A 19610-nucleotide genomic window follows, 5' to 3' on the forward strand; every position below is an offset into this window, starting at 1 on the left:
TTACATTGTTGAAATTCTTCACAGGCAATGACTATGCTCCTAACTATAACATCTAATCTAAACAAATGCCCAAAGAATAAAGAGTTCAAACTAAAAACTTAGGTAATTATAAATCGGCATATACCATGAAACCTGTATCATGGTATTCATGTTCTGCATAGTATTCATGTTCACGTTACACTGTAATTCATTTTTTACCTAAAGAAGAGAATGTGGAGATAAGCCATTGGTGAGTCTATGTGTAACTAAAGCTAAGACAGTTAATTGGCAGAATCTTTTATATTTCCACTTATATTTTTTAAAAATTCAGTATGTTTTCTTCATTATTATCTTTAAAATGTTTACGTTTTGCTATTACTCTTAAGGGCATCATGAAAACAGCAACACATTTTTCAAATTGAATAAAAATTAGAACTTTAATGATAATAAAATACTACTTTAATATTTTTTAGGTTTTTGCTTACTTATTTTGAGAGAGAGAGAAAGAGAAAGCAAGCAGGGAATGGGCAGAGAGAGAGAGTGAGAATCCCAAGCAGGCTCCATGCTGTGAGCCCAGAATCTGATGAGGAACCTGAACTCACAAACGGTGAGACCATGACATAAGCTGAAATCAAGAGTTGGATGCTTGACTAAGCCACCCAGGTGCTCCTTGGGGCTGAATTTTATAGCACACTCATGGTTTCTCTGCCAACAACATAAAATTTTGGATCACTGATTTTAATACTAATGTTTCAAGCATGCACCTAACATGTTTCAAGTGTGTGCACACACACACATACACAACACATTCATTCTCATTATTTCTGTATCTGTCCCCTCTCCTCTCTAGAAATAAGACATAGAATCATAAGGAAAGACAGAGAGCACATGGTAAATAGTAGACACTAAAAATAGGTTGTGGAATTTTATAAAAGACATAAAAATCATGAAAACACTTACTTCATCAGCCACCATACACCTGGAAAAAAATCAAAATAAAACCAAGTTAATATCTTCATTAACAAAGCCAACCATTTTAAAAGTTTTGATTAAGTAGCTTGCCACAGAACAGTTTTAAAGAGTTACAAATTTTAAAGTACTAAGCCAGAGAGAGGTGTTTATAAGACTCTCCAGCTGCCAATGGCATATGGTTATGTGGGAGGATCAGAGATTCAGAAATGTTGTTCCCCACTGCCCACCCAGGGAGACAGCTATAATGACCCTTCAAAAATGAGAACAAAATGGCAAGTGATTGTACCAACGACTTCCCTTCTTACCAATAAATCTCTAGAGATTAGAAGAATGCTGTATTAAAGTACAAGAAAATAAATTTCAACCACATATTAGCATGTCATACCTATGATTCTATATGCTATATTATATAGGCTCAGCCTATTTTCAAGCTGAATTTTGGGTTCTACTATCATTTGGTTAAAGTTTTTCTATTCTTTTTTATTCATCTATAGAAGTAAATTCTATACACTGAAAATTAAGGATAGGGGGCATAAGCTGAGATCTTAAGCAGAAGAAAAAGCAGAGCAAAAAAGCAGACATGGTCAGGATCATGAAGGGCCCTTAGAAACAGAGAGTATACCATATGGGGAAAAGCCAATCTCTTAACTGAGAGGATTTATAGGCAACCTAAAAACACTGGAGTATTCTAATTAGAAAGGAATAAAGTCCCTATTTCTATTCTTTCCTTTCTTTATTCCCAGTGGTCTTAACATTATACAATTTTATAAGATTTCTTTTAACTTAAAAAACAAATTAGGAATTTGTTAATGAATATACTATCAAAAAATAAGTCACAGGCAAAATAGAATTTTGATCATAGAAAAAAAGTCAGGTTACATAATAAGTATTTTTAGAGAAAGATTAAATACAAATACTTGAACTGAAATTTAAAACATATTTAAAAGTAAAGTTTATTACATGTTTTGCAAATAAGTCTAAAAAGTAAAAAACTAAAAAACAATAACTTGAAAAACATGATTTATTTCCAGAAGGATTCACATGTATACCTACTTTTTCATTTTAAAATGAAACTGGGGGTACCTGGGTAGCTCAATCAGTAAGGTGTCTGACTTCGGCTCAGGTCATGATCTTGCCTTTCCTGAGTTTGAGCCCTGTGTCAGGGTGTATGCTGACAGCTCAGAGCCTGGAGACTGCTTCGGATTCTGTGTCTCCCTCTCTCTTTGCCCCTACCCCCATTCACACTCTGTCTCTCTCTCTCTCTCAAAAATAAACATTAAAAAAATTTAGAAAAAATTAAATGAAACTCAAATTTGGTAAAGATGTCACTTGAAGTACGTATTATTTATGAAGTATCTACTACCTACCTAGTAAGTGCTAGGGATAGGTAGTGAATTATAAAGTCATTTCTTCATAGAGGGTGACTGGAAGAAGACAATAAAATACACATATGGCTCAAGTGGTGAGAGGTGCTAGGAAAAAAAAAACAAACTGAAACAGGGTAAGAAGAAACAGGCATGTAGGAAAGGATCTATTCTATAGAATGGTAGGGAACAGTATAATAAGACAGTATGAAGACAGATTTAAGTAAGACAAATTTAACAAGTAAGGGAATCATGAGAAAATTTGTTTGAGAAACAATGTGATCAGCAAGTACAAAGTGAGCAGCAAGTACAAGGGCCTTGAGATAAGATGGTTATGATGTAATTAAGGAACATGGAAGGTAATCTGCCTAATGTGCGTTAAATTAGGAAAATGGTAAAAATAAGGTTGGTAGGCAGTTGGGAGAGCCTTCTGGCATGGAGAGCCACCTAAGCAATTACATGGCATTTGGATTTTCTTAGAATCCTTTAGAAGGAAGCACTGTTTTACCTTTTTAAAAGATTACTCTGGCTTATAGAGAATAAACTGTAGAGGGCAAGAGCAGAAGAATGGAGAGCAGTCAGGAGGCAACAGCAATAGACCAGGAGAGACACAACAATGTATAGATGAGTGGTAGAGGTGGAAGTGGTGAGAAGTTTGGTTCATTTTGAAAGTACAGCCAATAGGATTTGTGGATTAATGGGATGGGGATGTAAAAATAAGAGAGAAAAGTCAAGAATGAATCTTAAGATACTGACTTGAGAATTAACTGTAAAAAATGGTGGCAATGCCATTCACTGAGGTAAGAAAGACTTGGAAAAATTAGGTTTCACGACAGTCATGTGATCAATTTAGACATGCAACCTTTGTGATATACATTAGACTGCGAAGTCAAACAGCTGAGTAGGCAACTGGACATGTGCATCAGGAGAACAGTAGGGGACTGGAAATACAATAAATTTGAGAATCATCAGAATGTAAATGGCATTGGAATGAGTGAGGATACAAAGTATTCTGAAACATGACAACTTGACTGTGGCCTGTTCTTCCCTATGTCCAACACCAAGTTCCTGAACTTTCTAAAGTTAAGCATCTTGCTGAGACGTCTTAAGGCCCTAGTGGAGTAACATCAGCTTAAACTGGTTTGCAGTTACATTGTCCCGTTGGGGGCTAACTGAAAAGGAACATCACTGAAATAACTTTGCATGTAGGTATCTGAAGACTCCAATGCTAAGATTACTTCCAATCTCTTGGAATATGCTATATTTTCCTATCATGAGACAGAAGAGTATTCCCTACTTCGGAACTAGGGCAGTTGAGTACATTAGAGAACATCAGGCTTCCTTTAGGTATCTCTAGAAGGCTAACCATCCTTAAACTTTAGGCACTATATCTACTCTGACTGCTGGGATTCCTGCTGTTAAGAACAGTTCAGCAAGCAAACGTGATTTCCAGACATGATTTCTATGATTTTCCATCATATAAAAACAACTGATAACATGAGAGGCCCAAACATTTGAAAAAGCAGAGTAAGGCTGAATAATTAGAACATGTATCTACTGAAAGAAGAAGTGCCAGAAAAGATAAACACCTGTACAACAACTGTTAAAGCACTTAAGTAAATTCTAATGTATCACACACACACACCATAAAACTTAAGGTCACAATTTTCAAACTAAAATGAGCACATGCATAAAAAAAGAAAAATCATTACTGACACCTATTTAAGTAGACTGGGAGATGAAGTGCAAGGATTATCTCAAAACACAGAGCAAAGAATTAAGTAAATGTACAGGCACAGAAAAGAGAAAATACTTGAAGGATAAATCCAGAAAAATGTGAAAATATGTGAAAAATAGGTGTTCAAAAGTAAAAAAGACACCATGCGAAGTAGAGGCAACTATCAAGTAAATAATAAAAGAAACTTTATTCAGGTTGGCAAAACACCTCTGGTGGATAACTGGAAAGGGAAACTAAGTTTCACATTGGATAGAAAAGACAAATATCTACTGATCATATCCTTATAAAATGCAGTAATCTAAAAAATAAGAAAAAAAAAAACCCTTGTAAGTGTTCAGACAGGAAGAACAATTATTCATAAATGGAAAAGCCAGGACCGGCAATGGACTTATCATCACCAACACCAGAAGCTAAAAAACCATGGAGGAGAATCCAGGCTATTTGAACAGAAAGGAGAATCAATGCATCTTATATCTAGTCAAGATACCCATTATTTGTAAGAGATGGCAAAGAGATATTTGAAGCCAGCCAATCTCTCCAAGATAACAAAACACAAGTAAACGCTAGGAGGAAAAATACTTAAGAAAATAATCAAACAATAAACACACCTCAACATAGATTGAAGACACGAGAAGATGAAAAGATGAAAAGACAGAAAAGACAGAAAAGATCTGGTAAGCAATGATGCCTGATATGCATGAATTTAATGGGTGATGTGTATTCTATATGGCGACTCCAGTGAAACATTAGAGAGGTAACAAGGGAGAAGGGGCACTAGAAAGTATTCTAAAGCAGAATACCAAACAGATGACGTTTAAAAATCAGGAGACTAAATGAAATCACCTAGGGAGTAAAAATATACGGAGGAGAGAACTAATGGTGACCCCTGGAGCACTCCAACATATAGGGGTACAAAGAGGAGAAGGATCCAGAAAAAGGACTGAGAAGGAGTGTCTAGTAATGTAAAAAGATACAAGAGGAATATGGTACCCTAGAAGGCAGATAAAGAAATTGTCTCACGAAGGAAGGAATGAACAACTATAGTAAATGCTACTAAAAAGGTCTAATAAAACGAAATCTGAGAACTGACCATTTGATTTGGCAAGAGATCACTGATTTCACAAGAGCAACTCTGATAAAATGGTAGGAGACCAAAGCCTCCCTTAAGTGGGTTCAAGAGAGAACAGGAGAGGAAGCAAAGAGAGTAAATAGAGACTACTATCTCAAGTAATTACCCTGTAGAGGGGAACAGAGAAACAGTAGTTGGCAAGAAAACTAAGGTCCACAAAAGTTGTTTTGTTTTGTTTTAAGATAAAATAATACAAATTACTCATTAAATATCTTACTGATCCTATGAGTAATATCTAGCAGGCAGGTAGAAGTATGGATGAGGAACTTGAGAATCAAGTCAAGAGAATAAATAAAAATGAGTAAGGGGGCACCTGGGTGGCTCAGTCAGTTAAACATATGACTCTTGATTTCAGCTACGGTCATGATGTCACGGTTCATGAGATGGAGCCGCACGCGGGGCTCTGTTCTCACAGTGTGGAGCCTGTTTGGGATTCTCTCTCTCCTTCTCCTTCTGTTCCTCCCCTCCTTGTGTGCACCCTCCCCTTTCAAAATAAATAAATAAACATTTAAAAAATGAGAAAGTAGTTGTACATGAAGATGATCATAAAGCAAAAAGAAGCGAATTGGGTTCTCATGTGTAAATTGTAAAAATATGGAGATGAGTTTTTCATGGCTAGAACCTTGGGAAACATTCTCATTTAGAAAAAAATAAATAAATAAAGTGAAGTAAGAGAAGTACTCAAAGAGTTGGAGAATAAGGATCAGGGTCTAAGAAGCCCAGGGAAACATTCAGAAGAGTAAATGGTTAACAGCGTCCAAATGTCACAAAGATGTTGCAAAGGATGAGGGCTAAAAGGCCATCGTTAAAAGTTACCAGGAGCTCACTTGTAAGCATTATGTAAAAGTGGTAAAGAAGATGGTGGGCAGTAAACAATGGAGGCAACAGATACAGAGTAATAAAAAACTCTGGTATCAAAAATAACAATAAAAATAAAAATAGGGTAGTACCTACAGAACATGTTGGAAACCTGAAAAGTGGGCAAAAAGTCAATAGTGCAAAAGAAAACAAGAAAGTTGACTGATGGAGACTTCAATGTGCTACCATAATTTAAAAAGGGAAAATATGGCTAATAAAATTTCTCACTTCGTTGAAATTTTACACATTTGACTGAAACGAAAGTCTACTTTGTAATCGAAAGGCTATCCATTGAAATAAAAATAGCTCTTTCTCCCATTGGGAAATGTCAAACACAATCCAAGTAACAGGGACTTTAACCTACAACTAAAAAAAAATTTCCTTCTTTAAAGAATATCTATTGTATTCGCCAAAGCTGGTTTGATGTGCCAACAGCTATATAATTCTAACTGAATTTTATAAACAGTTCAGTTTTCCAATGTTACAAAAAAATAAATAATATTTTGTTCCAAATTCATGTTAATTGCTTGAATTATAATTTATTAAGCTTGGCTACAGACATCAAAAAGCAACTTTTCATTTCACTGAGTTGTTTCCAAAACCTTCAGGCTCCTTACATTAATCATCCACTTACAGTATCAAGACATATATATTCCAGTGTTTGCAGCAACTATATCTTTGGATGCACATGCTCAGTGTTTGCTATTTTTAACCCAAATTTTTATACAGCTAGAAAAGAGAAAGCTGAACAGCATTATACTTTTCTGAGGATCATTTTACGCACCAGCTAAATTTCTAATCTAAGGCTCACAGAACTGAACAATTTGTGTTTAAGCGTTTCTCCAACTTCTTTATATTAAAAAAATCCACCTTTTTTTTTTATAACACCCATATTTCTTGAATATATCATGTCTGTAAAAAGAAAACAGCAAAAGAATATTTTGGTAACACTGCAGCAAGAGAACAGTAAGAGAATATTTTGATAACACTGACAATTCAGTGAGGTGAACATATGTAAGATGAACATATGTAAGATGTTTGGAATTATAAGTACAGAATTCAAGACTTCGTACCTGAACACAAGAGCTGCTTAGTCAACTACCATGCATACTTCAACCTCAGAAGTGGGCTATTTCCTCTGGGAAAATATTGACCTTCCGGATATTTATATGCAATCTGTCCTTTAACAGGTATCAACCATTTATATACTAAACCATATTATATATACCATATAATGCTTTAGTATGTATACTTGACCAGTGTTAATTTAATGTAACTTGAACCCAAACTCCACTCACTCTCCCCAGAGACAAAGCTACAGGGACAACGGATTCAGATCAAGTCATAATACTTTATCCAGCCACAGCAATGTCTTAAAATACTTTTCCCGTAACTGTAAAAGTTCAACATAATAAAATGGCCTTTATTTTGTTTAGCTTTAATATTATTTATTTTTTGAACAGGGGATACATTCATATGTACATGATTCAAGAGGTATAGAAGTGGAAAGTCTCCAATCCCTATTCCTCAAGGATGTCCCAGGTATTAGCTGCTCTGAAGGAAACAAAGTTATCAATTTATTGTGAGCCTTTTAGAAATATTCTGTTTACGTATGTGTATATATGTATGTATGTGTGTGTGTGTGTGTGTCACAAATAATAACATAAGATTTAACCTATCTTAACCTCATGTAAAATCCCAAAAGTGTATAATATACCACTATAACATGATGAAAAAGAAAAGTAAACATTTAGGTTGAATTTTTTTTTTTAATCCTGGTTTTCCATTGCTTTGGCAAATGACAAGTGTGTATAGTCAGAAAATCTTCCAGTTCAGCTCTCACCTAGCTTGGCCTCTTTATACATGTCTGGAATAAACAACCACTGACTGAAAAAACTCTCCTGGGCTTCCCAGCTGCTCCTGACTCTCCTCCTAGCTCTCATGTCACTTTTCTCTGTGCCTCCACCTCTCTCACCCTGTTCAGTGTTCAACCTTTATAGTCATTTTCTCTTTATGCTCTACTTCTATTCCAAAGCTATCATCCATTCTCCTAGTTTTAGGTGCCACCCATATGAGTCCTAAATCTGTACCTATGGCTTTTAGCATACATTCCAGATTCACATTTAAAATCTCTATTTGGACATTTTTTTCCCATGGATATCCTGAAGTTTTTATGACATACTATGCATGTTGATATCTGAAACTAAAGCTAAGTAAGCTCTAATATAATAAAATAAAGTAAACTAAGATAAAATAAAATAAAATAAAATTTCTAAAGGAGTTATTTAAACAATTGATCTGAGTCTGTGATTCTTATCCTTGGGTCAGATTTTTCTGTTTAAAATTATAACTATAAAACAACAGAATTTATTTTGGTTGCATGTCACATCAGTCTGCCTAATTTCTGTAAAAGCTTAAAGCAGTGCTTTTATTTGCAAGTAAATGATTAAATATATCCTAGATCTCTATATCCAGCTTCTTAGTCTCATCTGTTTTAGGAAATGACTAAGGCATGTAAACTGAGCTGTGATCAAATGAGGTAAGAGAGTACAAAAATTGTATTACTGTTTTGCTGGTGATAAGTTCAACAAATAACTACATTCAACAAATAACTATGTTTATTGTCAGTAACTAAATACTGACAATGGATATAGGGTGTGGGGAATAAGCTGAGAAATTCCTGGGCTTATACCAATGCATTAGTTACCAAGGCATAAAGAATTACAAAGCCATAGAGCTGACATTGCAGAGCCTACCTACTTGGGGTTCTGTCTCCCAAGCTTGGGTAAACAGGATAAGACCCCCAAAATAAAGTAGGGAGGGGCAAAATCCCCTAGGATAGAGAAGGAGGGGAAAAGGCCCTCAATACAATACAATATATGAGGTAAGCAAGATTAGGTATTCAAGGCAAAAACACCCCCCAATTTAGTACTAGAGCAGAAAGCTGCTGCTTTCACAGGAAGAAGGTCCAAATTAGGTGAACAAGTATTTGGGGCTATAGACTGCACTGCAGGTGAAGCTGTCCAGAACTGATTAGCAAAAAAGGTGCCTTGTTAACCCTGAGGTTATTTGCACTATCTGTTTTATCCCCTAGGCTAGCTAAGATAAACAGACACAGCGCCTCCTGTCTGCCATTAACAACCATCTGCCCATCTACCCAGCTCCAGGATTTTGTTTTATACTGACCCAAACCCCAAACACTGTGTATCTTCAAAACCCCCTTTCCCTCATGTCATGAATTAATGTTCACAGATTCATTGTCTCTTTGTGCACACCTGTCATGTTTGTAAGTCTTCTGACCTTAATAAATATGGGGCAAGAACCCTTATTCAAGGCTCTTGTCTTTTCCCAGACATTAGCCATCTCTCCCATTTTAATCCTGCGTCCCACTTTCTTGCTGGCCAAGAAAGAACTTTAGACTTAGAGTCTATGACAATAGGGGAGTTACAGAGGACAGTAGCTTCAAATTTCGCCATTAAAAATGGAAGAAAATGTGATTGACTTTAAAAACTGGTTTCATAAACAGTTTCCTTTAGGATGCAATGCAAGAACAGAAACTCAACTCAAAATGGCTTAATCACTAAAAATAATTAAAAGATCACATAATACATAACACGAAATCCAGGAGTGGGATGGTTCCAGGGTGCTTAATTCCATAGCCCACTCATATCATCTTTCTATTCTGTTATCCTATATAAATAGCTCCAGACAATTTGTCCTTACCCACTGATGTTCAGAAGCACGTGGAAAGTTGGCACTCTGGGTGGCTCAGTCAGTTAAGCCTCCAACTCCTGATTTCAGCTCAGTTCATGACCTCATGGTTTAGGAGTTCAAGCCCAGCATTGGGCTCTGAGCTGACAGTGTAGAGCCTACCTACTTGGGTTCTCTCTCCCCATCCCCCTCTTCTGTTTGTGCCCTTTACTTCTCACAAAATAAAAACCTAAAAAAAAAAAAGAGAATATGGAAACTATACTTAAAGAATTCTACAGTCTTGGGGTGCCTGCATGGCTCACTCGGTTAGGCCCCTGACTTTGGCTCAGGACATGATCTCACAGTTCATGAGTTCAAGCCCTGGGTCAGGCTCTGTGCTGACAGCTTGGAGCCTGCTTCAGATTCTGTGTCTCCCTCTCTCTCTACCCCTCAGCTGCTGGCTCTCTGTCTCTTTTTCTCTCAAAACTAAATAAACATTAAAAAAAAATTTAAAAAGAAAAAGAATTCTAGAGTCTGCTGGTAGGGAAGGAAGAGGAGAAAAAGTTCAGGTGAAGCAACCCACATCTGCTGCATATGTTATGACTTTGAAAACAAAGTTAAAATGACATTCAGTGTCTTGTTTTCTTATAGTTCTTTTTACCCATTATGAAATACCAGTCATACAGAAAGGGTATAAAAGATACCTAAAAGATGTGGGGTAATATGAACAAATCCTTTGTGTATACCAAAAGCCAAGTGTGTTTTTAAAAAGAAATGCTTTTTCTGTTCATGAACATTAAAAAGAAAAATTAAACTAGTCCCTAATGCTTGATAATATCTTGAAAATATTATGCTTCATTAGTCTGACTTCATTAGCATAAAATAGTCCCATAACTTTTACTAATAAGAGCAAAACTGGAAAAATTTTCTGCATCCTCTTAGGTGGTTTAAAAAAGAAAAGGTGTGTATCAGCTGTTTTGAGAGAATTATTTTTGTTTCAGGATGTATAATAAGTCCCACTGGGCCATTATGTCACATATTAGCTTTTACAAATTATTTTATTTTTGTTCATAAAATTTCAGGTCAAAAAAGTTCATTATTCCTATAGCAATTAGTGAAAAAATTTTAGGGCTTAATTAGACATTCATTAGAATATATTAGAGTTATAAAGAAAAATATACAAAGGAGCTAAGGAGTAAGTCAGTTCTGCTTGATCTAGTCTGAAGTGATTTTATAAGTAGTAAAAATGATTCATAGTACCAAAATTGCTTCATTAGTAAAGACATGTGCATCAGTGATATTTACATGTTGACAGGTAGATAGAGAAATAAGTTAAACACTTTATTACAAATTGAGAGCCTCTCTCACAGTATAATAGAACATTAACCTTTATTTATGAATTCATTTTTTTTGCCAGGTTTTGGATTTATTGAATTTTATGCTAATAAAACCTGAAAATATTTCATAGACAAGAACATATTTACCAAAACTAAGAATATATCACAAAATAGAAAGAACCCATTATCTATTATATTGTTTCAATTTACTTTTTTAAGGATAGAGAATTGAGTCCACATATGTGAATCTTGAGAAACTTAACAGAAGACCATGGGGGAAGGGAAGGGGGGAAATACAGTTACAAACAGAGAGGGAGGGATGCAAACCGCGAGACTCTTAAATACAGAGAACAAACTGGGGTTGATGGGGGGAGGGGGAGAGGGGAAAATGGGTGATGAGCATTGAGGAGGGCACCTATTGGGATGAGCACCGGGGGTTGTATGTAAGCCAATTTGACAATAAATTATATTAAAAAAGAAAGAAAGAAAGAAAGAAAGAAAGAAAGAAAGAAAGAAAGAAAGAAAAGAAAGAGACAGAATTGAGTCCAGCTGAACATAGTAAAAAGCCAAATACTAATAGCTAAAATAGGACTATTTTCCTTCTCACCCACCACCACACCCCTTCCTGAACAGGAAGGTTAGAGTTAGGTGAGTCCACACTGGAGCAACAGCCAAGACTAAAGTGTCCCACCTCTACAATCTTCTTATTCTTTTCCTTTAGGGTAGGTCAAAAGATAGCTGGTACAGTTCCATATTGGGGAGCAATGTTTGAGGCAGAAAGAAAGGAAGAGGACAAAAGGGCACTTGCCAAATGAATTGACAGTATTTTAACAAGCTTTCCCAAAATCACCACCCAGTGACTTCTAAATGGAGTTTGGAAAAGAGTGCTTTAGCTGGTCACATAGACCACCCCCCACACCCTCCCTCTTATATGAGGGAAAAGGGAAAAAGAGACTGGGGAAAGCAACATCAGGCTTTGTCACAAAATCGAAGCTCAATTTTAAGTAAGAGTGATTTCGAAACACTGTAGGCTCTATTGCATAAAGATCAAGTCAGCTCTGAGGTTTTATTGACATCTGTATTAAATAGCTATATGACTGTGGCTATGATTAAGAAGAAAAGAAATTCTTTACTTCATAGTGACTATCATAATTACTAATTACACTTTTCTCTATTCCAACTATTGTAAAAAGCCTCTACTCATTCACCATTTCACAATAACAAGTATTTGTCGTGTGTGCAGGAGGAAAGATGCCCATTCAATCCTAAATGCAAAACACAACACCAAATATACACATAACTGATGTAAAGTAGTTATTCAGATAATCCAGAAATTCTTTGAGTACTATTTTCTGGATTATAATCCACATGAAAACTCAGTTCTTCACCATTAAAATGAGAATTTTCCTTTTTTAATGCTTATTTATTTTTGAGAGAAACAGAGACAGAGCGTGAGTAGAGGAGGGGCAGAGAGAGAGGGAGACAAAGTATCTGAAACAGGCTCCAGGCTCTGAGCTGTCAGCATAGAGTCGGACGCAGGGCTCGAAATCACCGACCCTGAGATCAAGACCTGAGCCGAAGACGCACGCTTAAGCAACTGAGCCACTCAGACATCCCTTGAATTTTTTTTAAACTTTATTTTTGAGAGAGAGGCAGAGTTCTAGGGGGGAAGGGGCAGAAAGAGAGGGAGACACAGAAGCTGAAGAAGGCTCCAGGCTCCAAGCTGTCAGCAGAGAGTCCAATGCGGAACTTGAACTCACGAATCCCAAGATCATAACCTGGGTCAAAGTCAGACGCTTAACTGACTGAGCCACCCAGGCATCCCTAAAATGAGAATTGTGACTTCTTTAAAACTAGAGTTTGTCCATTGGCCATATTTGGCTTATCAATGATTTCCATAAAAGAAGTTTTACTGGAATACAGTCCAGCTCATTCATTTGCATATTAATAATGGCTACTTTTGTGTGACGAAGACCGAATTAAGTAGTAGAAAAAGAGACTGTATGGCATGGAAAGTCTGGCCATTAAGAGAAAAAGTTGGCTAACTCTTTTTTCTTTTAAATATGAAATTTATTTTCAAATTGGTTTCCATACAACACCCAGTGCTCATCCCAACAGGTGCCCTCCTCAATACCCATCACCCACCCTCCCCTCCCTCCCAACCCCCATCAACCCTCAGTTTGTTCAGTTTTTAAGAGTCTCGTCTTGGCTCCCTCCCTCTCCAACCTCTTTTTTTTTTCCTCCTTCCCCTCCCCCATGGTCTTCTGGTAAGTTTCTCAGGATCCACCTAACAGTGAAAACATATGCTATCTCTCTTTCTCTGTATGACTTACTTCACTAAGCATAACACTCTCCAGTTCCATCCACGTTGCTACAAAAGGCCAGATTTCGTTCGTTCTCATTGCCACATACTATTCCATTGTGTATATAAACCACAATTTCTTTTTTTTTTTTTTTTTTAATTTTTAACGTTTATTTATTTTTGAGACAGAGACAGAGCATGAATGGGGGAGGGTCAGAGAGAGAGGGAGACACAGAATCTGAAACAGGCTCCAGGCTCCGAGCTGTCGGCACAGAGCCCGACGCGGGGCTCGAACTCACAAACCGTGAGATCATGACCTGAGCCAAAGTCGGACACTTAACCGACTGAGCCACCCAGGCGCCCCTAAACCACAATTTCTTTATCCATTCAACAGTTGATGGACATTTAGGCTCTTTCCATAATTTGGCTATTGTTGAAAGTGCTGCTATAAACAAACATTGGGATACAAGTGCCACTATGCATCAGCACTCCTGTATTCCTTGGGTAAATTCCTAGCAGTACTGTTGCTGGGTCATAGGGTAGATCTATTTTTAATTTTGTGAGGAACCTCCACACTGTTTTCCAGGGCGGCTGCACCAGTTTGCATTCCCACCAACAGTGCAAGAGGGTTCCCGTTTATCCACATCCTCGCCAGCATCTATAGTCTCCTGATTTATTCATTTTAGCCACTCTGACTGGCATGAGGTGGTATCTGAGTGTGGTTTTGATTTGTATTTCCCTGATGAGGAGTGACATTGAGCATCTTTTCGTGTGCCTGTTGGTCATCTGGATGTCTTCTTTAGGGAAGTGTATACGCATGTTTTCTGCCCATTTCTTCACTAGGTTATTTGTTTTTTGGGTGTGGAGTTTGGTGAGCTCTTTATAGATTTTGGATACGAGCTCTTTGTCTGATATGTCATTTGCAAATATCTTTTCCCATTCCGTTGGTTGCCTTTTAGTTTTCTTGGTTGTTTCCTTTGGTGTGCAGAAGCTTTTTATCTTCATGAGGTCCCAATAGTTCATTTTTGCTTTTAATTCCCTTGCCTTTGGGGATGTGTCAAGTAAGAAATTGCTGCGGCTGAGGTCAGAGAGGTCTTTTCCTGCTTTCTCCTCTAGGGTTTTGATGGTTTCCAGTCTCACATTCAGGTCCTTTACCATTTTGAGTTTATTTTTGTGAATGGTGTGAGAAAATGGTCTAGTTTTATCCTTCTGCATGTTGCTATACAGTTCTGCCAGCACCATTTGTTAAAGAGACTGTCTTTTTTCCACTGGATATTCTTTCCTGCTTTGTCAAAGATTCGTTGGCCATACTTTTGTGGGTCTAATTCTGGGGTTTCTATTCTATTCCATTGGTCTAGTGTCTGTTTTTGTGCCAATACCATGCTGTCTTGATGATGACAGCTTTGTAGTAGAGGCTAAAGTCTGGGATTGTGATGCCTCCCGCTTTGGTCTTCTCTTCAATATTACTTTGGCTATGTGGGGTCTTTTGTGGTTCTATACAAATTTTAGGATTGCTTGCTCTAGCTTTGAGAAGAATACTGGTGCAATTTTGATTGGGATTGCATTGAATGTGTAGGTAGCTTTGGGTAGTATTGACATTTAAACAATATTTATTCTTCCAATCCATGAGCACGGAATGTTTTTCCATTTCTTTATATCTTCTTCAATTTCCTTCATAAGCTTTCTATAGTTTTCAGCATACAGATCTCTTACATCTTTGGTTAGGTTTATTCCTTGGTATTTCATGCTTCTTGGTGCAATTGTGAATGGCATCAGTTTCTTTATTTGTCTTTCTGTTGCTTCATTATTAGTGTATAAGAATGCAACTGATTTCTGTACATTGATTTTGTATCCTGCGACTTTGCTGAATTCATGTATCAGTTGTAGCAGACTTTTGGTGGAGTCTATCGGGTTTTCCAGGTATAATATCGTGTCATCTGCAAAAAGTGAAAACTTGACTTCATCATTGCCAATTTTGATGCCTTTGATTTCCTTTTGTTGTCTGATTGCTGATGCTAGCACTTCCAGCACTATGTTAAACAACAGCCGTGAGAGTGGATATCCCTGTCATGTTCCTGATCTCAGGGGGAAAGCTCTCAGTTTTTCCCCATTGAGGATGATATTCGCTGTGGGCTTTTCATAAATGGCTTTTATGATGTTTAAGTATGTTCCTTCTATCTCGACTTTCCTGAGGGCTTTGATTAAGAAAGTATGCTGAATTTTGTCAAATGCTGTTTCTGCCTCGATTGACAGGATCATATCGTTCTTATCTTTTCTTTTATTAATGTGATGTATCACATTGATTGACTTGTGAATGTTGAACCAGCCCTGCAGCCCAGGAATGAATCCCACTTGATCATGGTGAATCATTCTTTTTATATGCTGTTGAATTCCATTTGGTAGTATCTTATTGAGAATTTCTACATCCATATTCATCAGAGATATTGGCCTGTACTTCTCTTGTTTTTACTGGGTCTCTGTCTGGTTTAGGAATCAAAGTAATGCTGGCTTCATAGAAGGAGTCTGGAATTTTTCTTTCCCTTTCTATTTTTTGGAGTAGCTTGAGAAGCATAGGTATTATCTCTGCTTTAAATGTCTGCTAGAATTCCCCTGGGAAGCCATCTGGTCCTGGACTCTTATTTGTTGGGAGATTTTTGATAACTAATTCAATTTCTTCACTGGTTATGGGTCTGTTCAAGTTTTCTATTTCTTCCTGTTTGAATTTTGGAAGGGTGTGGGTGCTTAGGAATTCGTCCATTTCTTCCAGGTTGTCCAGTTTGTTGGCATATAATTTTTCATATATTCCCTAATAATTTCTTGTATTTCTGAGGGACTGGTTGTAATAATTCCATTTCATTCATGATTTTATCTATTTGGGTCCTCTCCCTTTTCTTTTCGAGAAGCCTGGCTAGAGGTTTATCAATTTTGTTTATTTTTTCAAAAAACCAACTCTTGGTTTCATGGATCTGTTCTACAGTTTTTTTAGATTCTATATTGTTTTTTTCTGCTCTCATCTTTATTATTTCTCTTCTTCTGCTGGGTTTGGAGTGTCTTTGCTGTTCTGCTTCTATTTCCTTTAGGTGTGCTGTTAGATTCTGTATTTGGGATTTTTCTTGTTTCTTGAGATAGGCCTGGATTGCAATGTATTTTCCTCTCAGGACTGCCTTCACTGCATCCCAAACCGTTTGGATTGTTATATTTTCATTTTCATTTGTTTCCATATATTTTTTAATGTCTTCTCTAATTGCCTGGTTGACCCATTCATTCTTAAGTAGGGTGTTGTTTAACCTCCATGCTTTTGGAGGTTTTCCAGACTTTTTCCTGTGGTTGATTTCAAGTTTCGTAGCATTGTGGTCTCAAAGTGAGCATGGTATGATCTCAATTCTTTTATACCTATGAAGGGCTGTTTTGTGACCCAGTATGTGATCTATCTTGGAAAATATTCCATGTGCACTTGAGAAGAAAGTATATTCTGTTGCTTTGGGATGCAGAGTTCTAAATATATCTGTCAAGTCCATCTGATCCAATGTATCATTCAGGACCCTTGTTTCTTTCTTGATCATGTGTCTAGATGATCTATCCATGCTTTAGTGGGGTATTAAAGTCCCCTGCAATTACCACATTCTTATCAATAAGGTTGCTTACATTTGTGATTAATTGTTTTATATGTTTGGGGGCTCCCGTATTTGGTACATAAACATTTATAATTGTTAGCTCTTCCTGATGGATAGTCCCTGTAATTATTATATAATGCCCTTCTTCATCTCTGGTTACAGCCACTCATTTAAAGTCTAGTTTGTCTGATATAAGTATGGCTACTCCAGCTTTCTTTTGACTTCCAGTAGCATGATAGATAGTTCTCCATCCCCTCACTCTCAATCTGAAGGTGTCCTCAGGTCTAAAATGAGTCTCTTGTAGACAGCAAATAGATGGGTCTTGTTTTGTTTTGTGTTTTTTCCATTCTGATACCCTATGTCTTTTGGTTGGAGCATTTAGTCCATTTACATTCAGTGTTATCATAGAAAGCTATGGGTTTAGAGTCACTGTGATGTCTGTAGGTTTCAGGCTTGTAGTGATGTCTCTTGTACTTTGTGGTCCTTGCAACATTTCACTCACAGAATCCCCCTTAAGATCTCTTGTAGGGCTGGTTTAGCGGTGATGAATTCTTTCAGTTTTTGTTTGTTTCAGAAGACCTTTATCTCTCCTTCTCTTCTGAATGACAGACTTGCTGGATAAAGGATTCTCGGCTGCATATTTTTTCTGTTTATCACACTGAACATTTCCTGCCATTCCGTTCTGGCCTGCCAAGTTTCAGTAGATAGATCTGCCACTAGTCTTATTGGTCTCCCTCTATATGTTAGAGCGTGTTTATCTCTAGCTGCCTTCAGAATTTTCTCTTTATCCTTGTATTTTGCCAGTTTCACTATGATATGTCGTGCAGAAGGTCGATTCAAGTTACGTCTGAAGGGAGTTTTTTGTGCCTCTTGGATTTCAATGCATTTTTCCTTCCCCAGATCAGGGAAGGTCTCAGCTATCATTTCTTCAAGTACACCTTCAGCCCCTTTCTCTCTTCCTCTTCTGGAATTCCTATGATATGGATATTGTTACGTTTCATTGCATCACTTAGTTCTCTAATTCTCCCCTCACACTTCTGGTTTTTTTATCTTTTTCTCAGCTTCCTCTTTTTCCATAATTTTATCTTCTAATTCACCTCTTCTCTCCTCTGCCTCTTGAATCCAAGCTGTGGTCGCCTCCATTTGATTTTGCACCTCATTTATAGCATTTTTTAGCTCCTCATGACTGTTTCTTAGCCCCTTCATCTCTGTAGCAATAGATCTCTGCTGCTGTCCTCTTTCCTTTTTTCAAGCCCAGCGATTAATTTTATGACTATTATTCTAAATTCTTGTTCCGTTATATTGCTTAAGTCGTTTTTGATCAATTCGTTAGCTGTCGCTACTTCCTGGAGTTTCTTTTGAGGAGAATTCTTCCGTTTCGTCATTTTGGGTAGTCCCTGGAGTGGCGCAGAACTGCAGGGCACTTCCCCTGTGCTGTCTGGAATAACTTGTGTTGGTGGGCGGGGCCGCACTCAGACCTGATGTCTGCCCCCAGCCCACCGCTGGGGCCACAGTCAGATTGGTGTGTACCTTACCTTCCCCTCTCCCAGGGGCAGGACTCACTGTGGAGTGGTGTGGCCCTTGTCTGGGCTACTTGCACACTGTCAGGCTTGTGGTGCTGCTTTGATGGGATCTGGTGTATTAGCAAGGGTGCAGGGGTGGATCCGCAAGGTACACAGGGGCAGGAGGGGCCCTGCAGCACCGGGAGGGACGCAGGCAGACCCTTTGGAGGGATGGATCCACAGAAGCACAGCATTGGGCATTTTCGTGGTGCAAGCAAGTTTGGTGACAGGAACTGGTTCCTCTTGGGATTTTGCCTGGGAGGATGGGCTAGGGAGATGGCGCTGGCGAGCGCCTTTTTTCCCCTGCTGAGCTGAGCTCTGTCTTCCGGGGCTCAACAACTCTCCCTCCCAGTTTCCTCTTGCCCTCCCTGCTCTCTGAGAGCAAAGCTGTTGACTTATTACATCCCAGATGTTAAGTCCCGCTGACTGCCAGAACTCACACTGTCCGGCCCCTCTGCTTTTGCTAGCCAGACTCTGGGGGTTCTGCCTTGCTGGGCGGGCAGCCCCTCCACCGCCCCGGCTCCCTCCCACCAGTCCATGTAGCGTGCACTGCCTCTCCACCTTTCCTACCCTCTTCCCTGGGCCTCTTGTTTACACTTGGCAATTCTCTGGGTTATTTAGGCAGATGTGAGTGGAATCTAAGTGATCAGCAGGACGAGGTGAGCCCAGCGTCCTCCTACACCGCCATCTTCTCTCAAGGTCCGGCCAATCACACTCTTAGAATATATTCATGAACTAGATAGACATCCACATGCAAAAGAAGGAAATTAGATCCTTGTCTTACTTCACACATAGAAATCAACCTAAAATGGATTAAAGACTCAAATATAAGATCTGAAACTACAAAACCCCTAGAAGAAAATACAGGATGTAGGCTCCTGGACATTCGTCATGGTGATGATTTTTTTTTTGTATTTGGCAACAAAAATAAATGAATGGGACTATATCAAACTAAAATATTTCTGCACAGCAAAGGAAATAAAATGAAAAGATAGCCTATGGAATGGGAGAAAATATTTGCAAACTGTATACCTATTAAAGGAAAGAAGATATGAAGAATTTTAA

At 37.9% G+C, this 19610-nt stretch overlaps 1 protein-coding gene across 6 annotated transcripts in view; it reads right to left on the minus strand.

Moving 5' to 3' along the window:
- Nucleotides 1–19610, minus strand: part of ZRANB3 (zinc finger RANBP2-type containing 3) — a 304853-nt gene that overhangs the window by 173134 nt on the left and 112109 nt on the right. For all 6 annotated transcript variants that reach the window (XM_042948578.1, XM_042948577.1, XM_042948579.1 and 3 more), the window contains exon 3: nucleotides 940–958. In XM_042948578.1, the coding sequence (XP_042804512.1) occupies nucleotides 940–958 (19 nt within the window). The remainder of the gene's footprint in view (nucleotides 1–939; nucleotides 959–19610) is intronic.

This window comes from Panthera leo, chromosome C1, assembly GCF_018350215.1.
Source record: "Panthera leo isolate Ple1 chromosome C1, P.leo_Ple1_pat1.1, whole genome shotgun sequence".
Taxonomy (NCBI): Eukaryota; Metazoa; Chordata; class Mammalia; order Carnivora; family Felidae; genus Panthera; species Panthera leo.